At 34.3% G+C, this 15,025-nt stretch overlaps 1 protein-coding gene across 1 annotated transcript in view; it reads right to left on the reverse strand.

The window, feature by feature from the left end:
* Positions 1-15,025, reverse strand: part of LYN (LYN proto-oncogene, Src family tyrosine kinase) — a 140,073-nt gene that overhangs the window by 49,994 nt on the left and 75,054 nt on the right. Inside the window, exons 3-8 of the mRNA XM_044666245.1 lie at positions 14,003-14,054; positions 13,580-13,676; positions 11,903-12,001; positions 11,682-11,785; positions 9,659-9,808; positions 7,764-7,916 (exon numbers count right to left, since the gene is read on the reverse strand). Coding sequence (XP_044522180.1) covers positions 7,764-7,916; positions 9,659-9,808; positions 11,682-11,785; positions 11,903-12,001; positions 13,580-13,676; positions 14,003-14,054 — 655 coding nt within the window. The remainder of the gene's footprint in view (positions 1-7,763; positions 7,917-9,658; positions 9,809-11,681; positions 11,786-11,902; positions 12,002-13,579; positions 13,677-14,002; positions 14,055-15,025) is intronic.

Here is a 15,025-nt window from a genome sequence, read left to right on the forward strand (position 1 = left end):
ACCTAGTTAGATGTTTTTTCTAGTACTTCCACTGGTATAGGGAGTGGTGAGCTACTTTCTCAAGGATATTCTAGGAGATGACTAACTCTAAGCCCCCTTACCCTTGTTATCAGGGGTATTGGAAGACGCCCCTCCTAAGTAGCCTATGTAATTAAGAACCAATAAGAGTCTTAGCATAGTTTTCACCACTGAACTGTTATGGTCTCCTATATAACTTGCCACTGGACTATTTTAGGTATCCTATATACCTTCCTGCCTTCCAACTGTAAAAAGCTGTTCTCACTTTTAGAGGTGTCTCTGGTCACTGAGGGACCATTGACCTCTATTGCTGATAATTGCTAGCCATGCCAATAAATAGATTAAGTTTATATTTTCTGTGCCTCAGTTTCTCATTATCACATATTTAGTATGACACTATGTATACAGTATAGAGGAATGAACATTAGATTTGGAATCCAGAGAACCCAGGTTGAAATCCTGTTTCTGCCACTATTCCCTGTATGATTTTGGATGATCACTTCGCTTTTCTGAGGGTAGTTTCCTCAACTCTAAAATGAGGCAGAGTGTGCCAGAGTACCTCCAAGTTCCCTTCCAGCTTTGAGTGCACAGGTTTATGATCCCCTGAACTTCAAAAATACTGCTTCATTTTTAATGATCACCATTAAGGGTTTACTATGTGTAAAGTACTGAAATAAGCAGTAGTGCAAATTCAAAGATGAATAACAAATAGTTCCATACCATAGGATTATAAATTTAAAACCGAAAGGGCCCTTGAAAACCATCAAGTCCGAAGCCTTCATTTTAACAGGTCAGAGTACCACGAAAATTCCCCCATGAAACCTTGTCCTTCCCCCCATCCAGTTCTGGGTAGCTCACTGTCCATCTCAAATGCACATAAGCATGTCACAGCCTGAATAATTTCCTTCTGTTTTCACTTTGTTTTCATAACAGATTCGGCTATTTTGCATGACTGTGAATTTCAATTGAGGTCTGGTTTCCCTAACCAACTTCTTATTCTCAAACATCACTGTCTTGTCCTCACAATATGGACCGAGAAGCCAAAATCCAAGAATGGTTCTTTAAATATCATCATTAATATGATGAGATCTTTTCAGAAATCCCAGAAGATGTTTTGCTTTGCATCTGTGATCCTCATATTAGGTTCTTTGAATGCTCATATTTTACTATTATGCTTTTAGTGTTTTGTGAAATGATTCTACTCATGATCTCCTAATCTAATCTTCCACAACATTTTGTAAATAATCTTCTACTGCAAGTTGATGTTGCTCTTTGCTGGCATCTCTTTCCACTCAGAGAGGGGATTTTCTGTTCTGTTTTGTGATGATTTGAGGCTCTTTCTTTCTCCTCACTGTAGCAAGTGTTTTGTATCAGTTATCTAAGGAATGGTGAAGATCATTGTTTTCTACTCTTAACTACTCATTTTTCAAAAGAGATAACATTGGAGTGGTTGGACCTGGAAATGTTGAAATACTTTGCCTATCTGTATCCTTCCTTTCAATTTAATATTTAGTTAGGTCTCTATGTTGGCTAGTCAATTATAACCTGTTGTAAACCACTAATTCTGAAATAACTACTAGACTGTGTCAGGACACTTCCTGTTTGTTAAGGCAGTCAGCTTTGTTTTTTTATGTCACTTGGTGCTATCCCTGTCCAATATTGTCTCTGACGCTGCTCTTAAAGAAAATGTGACATAGAAAGTCTCCACCAGTTTGGTCACTTTCATTTATTTATCCTGTCATCCTCTTTTTTTTGACCCTACAATAAGGTCACTGAGGATAAAAGTATATAATGATATAATTTGGCATATGATATCTTTTCATAATATATATTTACATATAAAATAATACAATAATATAATATCTCCTCAAGTTCTAAATGTATAAACTGTTAGGATAAGATTTTTAATTAGCTAAATTAGCTTTGGTAGAAGCAAGGGTCTCAGCTCAGAAGTAAGGGTGTTTGGATTTTGAGACATCCCCTTGTAGTGAGGAGAAAGATATTTGCTGTGGATCCCTTAAGGATTGGACAAGAGAAGTCTGGGAAAGAACTCGGGCCTTCTGTGTCTCTGTGAGAAGAAAAAGAAGTGATTTTTCCCTCTCTCTCTCTGGGAAAGACTGTTATTAGTGGTTGAAATTTAGACAAAGAAATTTAAGATACTTAAGAAGGCTAAAGAAGAAGAAACTTAAGATTTTAAGTGTGTCGTCATTGACTGAAGAGTTTTTCTTCCCCAATTCCTGGAGGAAGAAGAAACTGTGAGAGAGGAGCTCTGCCCTGTTTCTCTGGCTTACTTGAGCAGTTTTGTGAGGAAGATTTAAGTTAAGCAGAATTTAGTTACTTTTAGATAATGTTTATTTTAGAGTGAAAAAATACAGTTTATATAAGTCAGATTTACATAGCGCGTTTCCCCTGTTGGCTAAGTTGCCTATGAAACATGTGACAGGCAGGTAGAATCTCTTGAGTGAGAGGGAGATAGGTGCTACATTCAAACTGTGAAGATTTATACATTTAGGAGGTCAAGAAGACTTATAATTTAGAATAAGGTAGTATTTTAACCAATAAATAGTAAGTGTAGAATAAGTCAGGTCTGATTTATCAGACATGAAGCAGTCCCATGAGGGACAATTGGTTGGGTTGGTTACTTAGTAAAATATTAGTGCTAGGAATATAAAAGATCTCCCATTTAGTTTTCTATTCCCTACTTTTACTCTCCCTACTCTAAAAGAAAATAAATAGCTTTGTATTAGTCTGTCTCCAGCAAGTTCCTCTACCACCTGAACTAGCCTGGCCCATAAAACTTTAGTTTGTTCATCAATATATATTTACAAGCTTTTATTTACATTATTACATTTATAATATAAGTTTTACTCATAACTTTTACATTCTTAATAACAAGTTTAATATTAACTTTTACAAAACCTCTATGTCATACCTGCAAGGAAGGACACGTAGGTGGAGATGCCCAGTAAATCATGATTGAAGATAAAGTTTTGGGTGTCATATGCCAAGGGATGATAGTTGAAGCTATTGGATAAATGAATCACCATGGCAAAAGATTCAGAGGGGAAGACAAGAAAGAGAAGATGGTCAAGGTCTCTATTTTAAGGAAGTCTTTACTTCCTAAAGGAAGAAATGCCAGGTAAGAATACAAAAAATGCCAAAAGATCCTTGTAATATCACACATATTCATTATGAGACCCAATGAAAAGTATACATATAAGAATATATTCAATAAAATGTAGTGTATATGGAAGAACATTGATTGGCTTGTTAGGATACTTTGGTTAAATTCTCAGCCTTTCCATTAATTAGCTGTGTGAACCTATCCTCAGGTTCTTCAACTGTTTATTTTTTTAAAAGTGGCTGGACAACAATGTCCTTTAAGGTTCCTTATAGCCGTGACGTTCTGAATATAAGAGGTGAAGGATTGGCTGGGAAGGTTAGAACAGCTGATGTTAAGCAAACAATTGGATTGTCTAGGGTCCTGTTAGTTAGTTAGGAACCTAAGTTGTAGATCTTTAGTCCTTAATATAGGCAGTATCTATGGTAGGTGAACTTTAGAGATTAAAAAGATCTGCATGATGTGTGAGAGACAAGGGGAGGGGATTAACTTAAACTCTTAACCATTTGAAAGCTTTAAAATGAAAAAGCCAGGCTAACAAATTTGTACCTCTGAGAACAATCATAGGTTTCGTAAGAGTGGTATTTGGAGACTTGCTTAAAAGTCTAACAATTTTGAGGAAAATACGAGACACATGTATTATATACTCTTTTTAAACTGTTAACCTTACATATTGGCAGAACTACTTAAGAACTGATTTCCTGTCTCATCATTTACACCCACAATCTCACTGACACTTGTTCCTCCTGACTGATAAAACGTCTGTATATAGAATAATATTCCCTAGCTCCTCCCTTCCCCCTAGTAAGTGACCTAGATGTTTCATCTGACAACAATGCTGACAGTAGCTTCTCTAATATCAGCTGCCCCACAAGCAGCAGAACTTGGATACTACTTATTTTAAATAGAGATGGCTTGTTTTGTGCTTCTGCAGCACTCCCAGCCAACTGACATGCAAAATCATGTAGTCTTACATGTTTTTAGTATTTAGCTTCAATGTTGAATATCTTTAGGCCCTTATAAAATCAGGAAAAATCACATAATACATTGTAATTAAATTCACTTTTGCTGTTTTCTTCTCCAATATTCATATTCTTCTTTCTACTCAGCAAATACCCAAAACCTAGATTCGATATAGATATTGGGACATCATCCCATCTATCATTTACTGTTGAAATGGAGAAAAGAATATTGAGAACTACAACCCATTCAGAGACAAAAGGAGTCTTTACCTCAAAGGCAGTGATGCAAAATGGGAATCACACAAGGCTTAGAGTCCAGAAAGACCTGGGTTTACAAGCAAGAGACAAAGAGGTTCATGGGAAGTAAAATGAATAATTTTTTATTGTATAAAAGGAAAAAGATTTTACAGAAACAAAACTAATGTAGCCAAAATTGGGGGGGGGAAGCAGATTTCTTTAATAAATTCTCAAGTATATAGAGAACTGAGCCAAATTTATAAAAATAAGAACTATTCCCCAGATAATAAATGGTCAAAGGCTATGAATAGGCAATTTTCAGAGGAAGAAACCAAAGATATCCATAGTATATAAAATGCTCTAAGTCACTAATAATGAAAGAAATGCAAGTTAAAACACCTTAGAGGTAATTAGCTCAAACATGTCAGATTGACTAAAATGACAGAAAATATATATCATATAAGTGTGTGTATATATATATATATTTATACACACACACACAATTTGGTAGAGTTGTAAACCAGGCCAATCATTAGAATTATGCCCAAAGGGCTATAAAGCTGTTTATATCCTTTGATGCAGTAATATCATTAGGTCTATGCCACAAAGAGATCAAAGAAAAAGGAAAAGAAACCATATACCCACAAATTTCTATGGCTCTTTTTGTATTGGAAACAAATTAGAAATTGAGTGGATGCCATTAACTGGGGAAAGGTTGAACAAGTTGTGGTATATGAATGTGAAAGAATATTATTGTGCTATAAAAAATGATAAAAGGGATGGTTTCCCCAAAACCAGGGAAGAATTAATATGAACCAATTTGAAATGAAGTGAGCAGAACCAGAAGAACAATGTACATAGTATCAGTAACAGTGTAAAGATAATAAACTGTGAAAGACTTAACTCTGACCAATGCAATGATCTACCACAACTCTAAAGGAGCTGATGAAAAATGCTATCCACTTCCAGTTAGAGAAGCAATGGTCTTAGAGTGAAGACTAAAGCGCACACACACACACACACACACACACACACACACACACACACACACAACACACACACATTCCCTTTTTAAAATTTTTTCTTACTTTTTTGGGAAATATGGATAATGTAAAAAATATTTTGCATGATTTCATATGTATAATATGTATCTTATTTCTTGACTTCTCAATAGTTGGGAGAGGGAGAGAAAGAGAGAGACAGAGACAGAGGGAGAGACAGAGAGACAGAGAGTGACAGAAGAAGGGGAAAGAGAGTCAGAGAGGGGAGAGGGATAGAGAGAATAGAAAGAAAGCAAGAAAGCAAGCAAGCAAGCAAGAAAGAAAGAAAGCAAGAAAGAAAGAAATGAAGAAAGAAAGAAAGGAAGGAAGAAAGAAAGGAGGAAAGGAAGGAAGGAAGGAAGGAAGGAAGGAAGGAAGGAAGAAACAAAGAAACAAAGAAAGAAGCAAAGAAACCAAGAAACAAAGAAAAAGAAAGAAAAAAGAAAAGAAAAAGAAGAATTGAATATAACAAGAAAATATTAAAAAAGAAAGAGAGAGAAGGCCCTGGGTTTGAATTTTGCCTCTGATACTCCCTAAATATATGATCAAGAGCAAATCACTCAGCTTCTTTTTCCTCTGCTTTCAGTTTCTTCATCTGTGAAATAAGCATACTAGCTGTAGAGTCTGGTTGTGAGAATCAAACAACCATCTACATAAATCACAAAGCTATTTATGTTAGCTATTTTTATTACCACTGCTTGTTTCTTCTAAGAATCTTAGAGAAAGATAGTACAATATATGTATAAAGATAAAAAGGGGGAGGGGTACTGACAAGTAAGTCCAAATAATTTCAAGGTTATCTGTTGACTACAAGGAGAGATAAAAGTGGAAATGCCTGGAAGAGAGTATCTAACACTTTGAGCCTTTACCAAACCTAAAGCAACTTTCTTTTATTCTCTTTTTATTTTTACCTATTTGATTTCATTGGAGTTAACTGGATATAGTGAGATTGTATGTTTGTAAATTCCTTTCAGCCTAGCAAATATTAGATTAGTTCCAGGCATATCACTATCTTCTATTTATAAACCAAGAAGGACTACTCATCATTCTCTAATGATCCTCTCTGTTTTTCCCAGTTCAATGCCTTTTCCTTACCAATGAGAAATAATTTCCCTATTCTCTAATGTTTCCTTAGGACTTTGTACCTCTCAAAGTATGCATTACATTCTGCCTTGTCAATTCAAAATTGTACCGAATTGGGAATGTATCTTATATTCTCTGCTTGATAGTAAGCCTCGTAAAGAGAAGGATGATGACCAATTCATCTCTTTAGCCCCCACAGGATCTTGCTCAATGTTTTATACAAAGTAGGTACTTAATAAATAGTTCTTGAATTAAACTTATTGAAATTAGTTCTGTACTACAGACTCTGGGTTGTGGTGCAGTGGACACAGTAGGAAAGAGAAGGAAAAAATGGCCAAACTGATCTCAGGGGATCAATTAATGGAGAAGAAATCAGTCCCTATAGATCCCCTTGATTGGAGGCAATAGAACTACTTAAAGTAAGTGGTAGTGATCTAGAAGATCCTTATTTTAGAACTGGCCCCATTTTTTTTCTAAAGAAAATCTTGAAGTAGGCAAAAATTGTCTTTGGGACTCCCTACCCTCCTTTTTTGTTTCATGTCCCTTTCCTTTAGCTTCCCAGGGCATCATACTCCCCAAAATCTCTTTTCTTAACAAGGCTATAGTGATTAAAAAAATTCATGAAGTTTCAAGATTTTGTGTATGTATGAACTTTCTGTATTCCTGCACTATTTTTGTTTTATAGGAACTAAAAGGAGACAGAAATAATGAAGGCAGAATAATGAAGTCTGCTAATAGCAGAATTTTATTTCTATCATTCAGTCCCTACATGTTCATTGGCAAATCACTTTGTCTCTAAGTCTCAGTCCTCCTCAAATATTCCATGTATTCCTACTTTACTTACACATAAGACCATTTTATTTTATCCAGGAGATAGAAATACATTTCCCGATCTATTAATATTTGTCCAGTTCATCTAGCTTAGGAGAAAGAGGTCATTCAAGACCAGTAGCACAACAGTCAAAAGTAAAATTCCCTATTTCTCTCTTTTAGATGGCTACTCAAAAGGAAAATTGTTTAAAGGGGAAATGGATATAAGATAGGACTCATTCTTATCCCTGAAATTTCTGAATTAAATAAGGAAAAGAAAATTATTTTCCAGACTATTCCTTATTTGCACTGGGTAAAGGGAAGGCAACTGAAATATTGCCATTTAAACTACTTAATATTTTGTATTGTAACACATGTGAAAAGACACCAAAAAGTCCAACTCTACTCTTATTTTTATTCTTCAGTTACATTTTTAACATTCCAGATAATCTAATCTATAATGGAGACATATATTATTCTATGACCACTCACCCATCCAGACTTCTCCAAACTGTCCTGATCCAAGCTTCTTCACTAACTTAATTGATTCACGTGGAATTTCCCAAGCATCTTTATCCCATGGCTTTTGTGGTTGTATACTAATACAAGCCCTCTCAAGCCTTCTGCACAAACCATCAGACTGCCCTAAATTTAAAGGAAAAAAAACACTATTAAAATAGTATTTCATATTGCTTCATTTATACAAAATCTATATTCTAGACTAGAAGTGTTTTCCTCAAATCTGCCTTGTCTATAAATAACCATAGGATGACCCTTGAAATAGGAAAAAGCAGAGTTATTCTTATTATTGTTTCAAGATATTTTTATTTGATAACCCAATTTTATTTTGTTTTGTTTTGCACTGGGTGTGTGTGTGTGGGGGGGGCAGGATAGGTACCTTCATGCATGTATGCAAATACCATGGGTTACTATAAATACATAAATATATAAAAATGAAATGTAGAATCATTCAAAAAGGAAGAGAATGATTTAGCTTAAGAATCCATAGAGAAAAAATGAAGGATGTTTCTTGTCTAGAATATGACAAATAATTACATGAAATATCTATAGAAATTGATGTGTGTGTGTGTGTGTGTGTGTGTGTGTGTGTGTGTGTGTAATCACTGCATGAAGACAATGAAGTAAGCCCAGAACTAAACAGGAGGAAGAGGAAAGCAATTTGATTACTTTTGGAAAGTATGAGCTATCTTTAAAAACATCAAACTTCTTCCTGAAACAAAGGTCCATCTTCTTAAATAACAATTCATTGATGTTATATGGCTATAACTCGTGGAAAATATAGTTTCTGGAGAATTAAAACTGTGTACCAATTAGGGGAAAATGGAAAGGTTCATGGTGGGTATCAGCAGGTTGCAATATATAAATTGAGAACTGAAATGAGGGGGTGGGGTGAGGAGAGTACATTCTAATCCAAGGGAAGAGCCTGCACAAAGGAACAGACATGGGAAATAGAATGTTGTATGTGAGGATGTGGGAGGCAGCCAACTTGGCTGGACTGTAGAATGAGTGAAGGAGAATATTATGTAGTAAATCTGAGAAAAAAGAGGCTGGAACATAATTGTGACAGGCTTTCAATGCCAAGCTGAAGAGTTTGTGTTTTTATCCCCCAGGCAATAGGGAAATGACATGGTCAGAACCACGCCAAAGAACTTTGACAACTATGGCAAGAATAAACTGGAGAAAAGAGAGGTTGGCTATAGGGAACCCAATTAGGAGGCTATTATAATAATTCAGTGGAGAAGAGATGAAGTTCTGAAGCAGGGTGGTAGTTAATTGAATAGAATCAAGGAGACAGATAGATGCAAGAGATGTGGTAGAATTAGAAAAGACAAGACTTGGCAACTGAAAGGATATGTGGGATGAGGAAGAGTCTGGAATCGGGGCAATGTCTGAGTCTGTGAAGGTGAGTGATTAGTTGTGTTCTCAACAGAAATAGGGAACACACAGTAGGTACCATAATGATGAATACTAATCATACATAATATGTTTATTTTATCTATTTCCTTCAAAAGAGAATCTTTAAAATCTTCCTGATGTTTTCCAGGAAAAGAATGAATCCTTTAGGTAAAAATCAACTTCAGCATTTCTTGCTGATCCCTCAACTAATATGACATTCCACTTAGCAGGAGTAGAGAAATACATAAACAGTATTTATTATTGGCAATAGTAATGAGTAGTATTCAAGAACCTAACTGATAGGTACTTGCAACATAAGGTACTTCTAAAATCATCAAGATCATTAGAGCTGAATAAGCATAAGGTATTTAAAGTTAACTGGCTAAAGATTTGAATATTAAAAAAAAGCATTTTGTTCTATTACTAAACATCAAAAAATGCATGCTGTAGTATTTGCTGTTTCTACTTACTTTGGTAATGCTTAATCATGTCACTGATACTGGGAAAAGTAATTCTTGGAGATATGTAATAACCTCCATTGTCCAAACTTCTAATTTTGTAGTGCTTAATAACATCACCATGCAGTGGGTCATAATCTCGAACAGATAGAGAGTAACTTCCTATGGAAAAATAATGGCTTTTAGTTTGTTTTTTTAAAAGTTACAGATTTTAATTTTATTTTGCATTATAGAAAATTAACATTGTTAAAAATGAAAAAATGTAAATTAAGTTTAAACCTTTCCCAGTGGTCCTTTTAAAAACAAAATTTTATTGATCTTTTATTTTTATATCATATATATTCCCCAATATACTCTTCCTTCCTTCCCTCCTAGAAGATAGTATCTTATAACAACACATTTTTAAAAATCTAGTTCACTAAAAAAAACAGCAAGTCCAAAAAATGTCTGATATTGTAATTCAGTGTCCCACACACATACTTGGCCCTATCTGCAAAGAAGTTGGGGGAAGTGCTTTCCCTTATATGTTTTTGGCAGTAAATCTTGGTTATTATAATTCTGCAAGATTCAGTTTTGATTACTTGATGGTTGTTCTTTCCAATTGCACTGTTGAGGTCATTGTGTACTTTGTTTTCCTGGTTCTCCTTAATTCTCTTAAGTTCATTCGTAGGTCTTTCCATACTTTTCTATATTCACCATATTCATCCTTCCTTATGGAAAAGTAATATTGCATTATATTTATGTCTTAAGATATGTCTTGCTATTACTTAGTCTGTGAATATTTATTTTGCTTCCAGTTCTTTTCTATTAAAAAGTTCTGTATAATATTTTCATGTACATGGGACTTAAAAAAAGGACCTATGTAGGGTATTTATCTAACAATGAGCTCCCTAGGTCAAAGGATATCAACATTTTAGCCACTTTCTTAGTATAAGTTCAATTTTTTTCTACCAATAATAAATGTTAAGGTGTAAATATGTTTTAAGGTATAAAGTATTAACTCTTTTAAGAAACTTACCTAACATTCTTTTTCATTCTCTCATAGTGGTTTTTGTTTTTTCATGTAAAAAATTATTTGTTTCAAAACAAATGGAAATACTTTTTATTTCTTTCCTTTCAATAATAATAATATTAACAGTTAATATTTATACAGTGGTTACTATGTGACAGGCAATTATTACCTCATTTGTTCCTCCAACCAACCCTGAGAGATAGGTGCTATCACCATTCCTACTTTACAGGAGGAAAATGAGGCAAACAGGTTAAGTGATTTGTTCAAAGTCATACAGTTAGTCTAATGTCGGATTTGAACTCAAGTCTTCCAGACTCCAGGTCCAGCACTCTGTCCTTTGTGCCACCTAGCTACCTTTATAAAATGGTTGAATGTTCAAAAAATATTCAAAGCCTCATACATGGTAAGAAATTTATAAAAATGGGCTTCATTGTAGTAGTGTACATAATTATTTTAAAGCATAAGTAATATTTTTTAAATAAATGTTTTATTTTTTTGTAATTCTGAAGTTTCATGCCAACAAATATAAACATTTCTTCCTATAAGAAGAGCAGTCAAAGAGGATTCTATCCAAATCTTCAAGCTTTGATCATTACAGCTTATTTTTAAATTATAGAATAAATTCAGCACATTAGCTTCAAAGTTTTCCTGTTTTTCTTTTCGTCTCCTTGTTTACCTTCTAAACCTCTTTCTCTTCTATGCATTTTTCAGCATTTTATTGATATTTTTTTTACATCACTATCATCAGCCCTCTTCTCCACACCAATTTTTCATCCCCCCTTCTTCCCCTATTTGAAATCTTTTCTTGGAACCATTAAGGGCAGTTAAGCAAAGCAAAGTCCCCCAAAAGTGTATATCTCTTCTCAAAGTAATCATTTAAAAGCTGACTATGTCTATAATATTCTGAATTTTAAAACATTAAATTTTTGCTCTCTGTTGGCTAATTCTTCATTGAATTGAATTATTTTTTCAATAAAATGCCTTAAGAACAATATTTTGTAAAATAAAATAAAAGTGACCCACCTTTTAATGTTTCACTTTCTCGGATAAGATATGATCCTGTACCATTTTCTGATAGCAGAAGTTGTCTTTCAGCATCTTTCCGGGTTATATCCTTAAAAAACCAACTGAAAAGGGAATTTGAAGCAGTTTACAGATGATATTTCCTCGGGAAGGAATGGCATAGATAGAGTAAAAATTTAATGATAGGCAGTGCATCAGTTAAAAGAAATTATAGAACTTACTCTTCTGTTTCCAGGGTGTTAATTTTTGCTACATAATTGCTGGGAATGTAGCCTTCTTTCTTGGTTGAAAGAGATTGAGCTTTCCACCATTCTCCAAACCTAGAATAAAAAGTATGTAATTAGGGATTCATGTCAATGAGTAAAGAACTGGCTATAACTCTTTTTTGGCAAATTGAACCTAGATCTCCCAAATTTGAATAAAAATGTCACTCTCCTTTTTCTTGAGTTGAGTATGGACCATGTCCTGACTCACAACTCCAAGTGTGGGTCACTTTTTTTTTTTTTTGTTAAAAAAGCAGTTTTAATAGGTCATGTTACATGATATAGGGGCAGCTATGTGGCTCAGTGGACAGATAGCCAAGTCTGGAAATGGGAAGTCCTGGGTTCAATCTTACCTCATATACTTTCTAGCTGTGTGGTCCTGGATAAGTCACTTATCCCTAATTGCCTAGCCCTTACCACTCTTCTGCCTTAGAACCAATACTTCTAAGGTAAAAGGTAAGGGTTTTTTAAAAAAAGAAATGCATTTATAAAATGCTGTATAGTTATAAATCAATTATTTATTTCAATTCCGCTGAGAGATGTATCATTTTTGTGACCCCCCCTCCCAAAAAAAAGAAAAAATGAGACAAGTGAGCAAATGTCACTCTTACATGTTATATATTTACTCCCCACCTGGTTTCTATAGCTTTATCCACTATGGAAAACTCTGAATAAAGAAAAATTCCAATGTAATGAGTCATTTCCTCATTCTTTGGTTTTTACAAAGTTATGTATAGAGTTAGCTATATGTTATGTGTGTCTGTGTGTGAGGAGACAAATAAAAAGGAGAGGTGAATTAACTTGGGTCATTTGTCTGTTCTCTTAAAATTGTTGATAAGTATGAACTGCCTATTGCCCAAATTGTTGGATGCTGCTGCAGATTAGGACAAGGTTTCTTTGGCCACAAAATTCAGGGGGATATTTACAGATTTCCCTCCTCAAATTTTTCCATTTAATACTTGAAATGATAACATATGTATCCAAAGAGTATGTAATTAGAAATTCATGTCAATGAGTAAAGAACGAACCAAAACAGGTTGGTATGTACTAAAAGTAGCTAAGAATAAGACCTGTGTATAGTCTTATTCTCAGTTCATCACCTAGTTTTCCAGCTCCTGAAAATAAATGAGATGGAGTGGAAGGGGTTAGGGAAAAGAATGTGGAAAATGGAGATACCATGCTGATAGCAAAGATTTGTTACAGATAGTGTTAATGCTAAGTATGGGCTTCCCAAATAAGAAGGGCTGGTTTTAAAGCCTTATTTACTTTAGGCTCACCAGACCAAATCAAGTTTTTTTAAGTAAAAAGCAATAGTGCTGAGAGTCTACTCAGAAATAAAAACTTCTTAAAGTTGCACAAGAGAAAAAAAGAAAATTACATTTTTTTCCTACAAAGCGAGACTAGCTAGAAAGTTCCAGCAGCAACACTTGAAAATCAAAAGTTATTTTGACCTTGCCATATCTAATCACCAAACTGTACTAGCAGCAAGGATGTGAAGTTTCATTTTCACATGACAAAGATCAGGTTAACACTGGATTATTAGAAGATAAAGGCTATAGACAAAATGCACAAGACTACAAGACTTCAATGGGACTGGGAATTAAAGGTCAGAAGTTGCAATGTTGAGATACTTACTCTTCAAGGACTTTCATTTTTTCTCCTTTCTTGAAAGATAAATCATCAGGGTGAAGGCCTTCATAGGGATACATGGCTACTACCACTTCTTCCTGATCTGTTAATGAATAACTCAGGTGAAAACACTTAAAAGATAAACCCTCGGAAATATTGCTCAAGTGCCCATTCTGTGTAGATGTCAGGAACTATAGACAGGTATCTTAAAGGGAATAAGACACATGACCCCTTCCCTTGGAGGATCAAGGAGTGGACAGTCATCAAGGATTGACAGAACAAAGAGAAATGAAAACACAAAAAATACATATGAAGAAAGAAATCTAATTAATTACAATGGCACAGAGTATAGAGAAGAACTATTGGTAAATTTTATAGAGGATCTGAAAGTATTTTGAAAAACACATGGATGTGCAGATGAAAACATACCTGTGTTGTGAAACCTTTGTCCTGGTAAAAGCTCAGAGTTTACACTGTGCACCTACAAAAAGAATATGTGTTAAGCATCTCTTCACAGTAATGGTTTTTCTTGGTCATATTTGCATTGAACTTAATGTTTTTATGTTAACAATGGCGCCTGGGGTGTGAGTATGATGTTTCTTCCGTTAGTGAGAAAGGAGAGAAAAATACAAGTGGAAATTTTGAAAAAACATGTTTTAAAGAGTTCATAAGATTGGATGGGACCAGTAAAGAGAGGTATATGGAAAACTGGGAGAGGGGATAAAGTGCCAAATGGAGGCTCTCAACAACATGAAACTATCTGCTTCTGGTGTCTGGAACTCAAAGAGGAATGCTAAATGACCAACTCTGACCACATCTCTGGTAGCAGTAGTATATTTTCTGGGCTGTCTTGGTTTAATTTTGTTTTCATTCTCTTTAAATTGGAGTGAAACGGGTGAAGAACAGTGAGGGGAAGGAAAATGGAAGTAGTCACTATAAATCCTGAGAATGTATTATCTTGCCTCACAAAGATAGTACTCAGGAAGCTCCTAGGTACATCTTCAAAGCTGGAAAAAGTGAATACAAAATGATTGAAAATCCTCTAATTTTGCTGCATTGGTCATTTGATTAAAATAATTTAATATAAATGGCACAAAATGTAGACTCACAAAATGTAAAAAAAAAAAAGCATTCCTATCACTAGGCTGATGGAATTCTATCATGAAAGCTAGTTGTTTGCTTTTTTTTAACCCACCTATGTTACTTAATTTAGCTTTAAGTATATTTTATCATTTTTAATCCATTTTATATATTTATTTTCTTGATTATTAAGATTTATAGAATTAATCTGTCGTTATATGAGACTTGGAGAAAATAATCCAAAGATTTTTTAAAAGGACTAAATTCTGTCAGAAGGCAATCATATTATACAGCCATTATTATTGAGTGTGACTCTTGGAATGATTTTCAAATCAATGATTAATTTATACTTTAAAAATGAGACATCCTTCA

The sequence above is a fragment of the Gracilinanus agilis genome, chromosome 1, assembly GCF_016433145.1.
Source record: "Gracilinanus agilis isolate LMUSP501 chromosome 1, AgileGrace, whole genome shotgun sequence".
NCBI classification, from domain to species: domain Eukaryota; kingdom Metazoa; phylum Chordata; class Mammalia; order Didelphimorphia; family Didelphidae; genus Gracilinanus; species Gracilinanus agilis.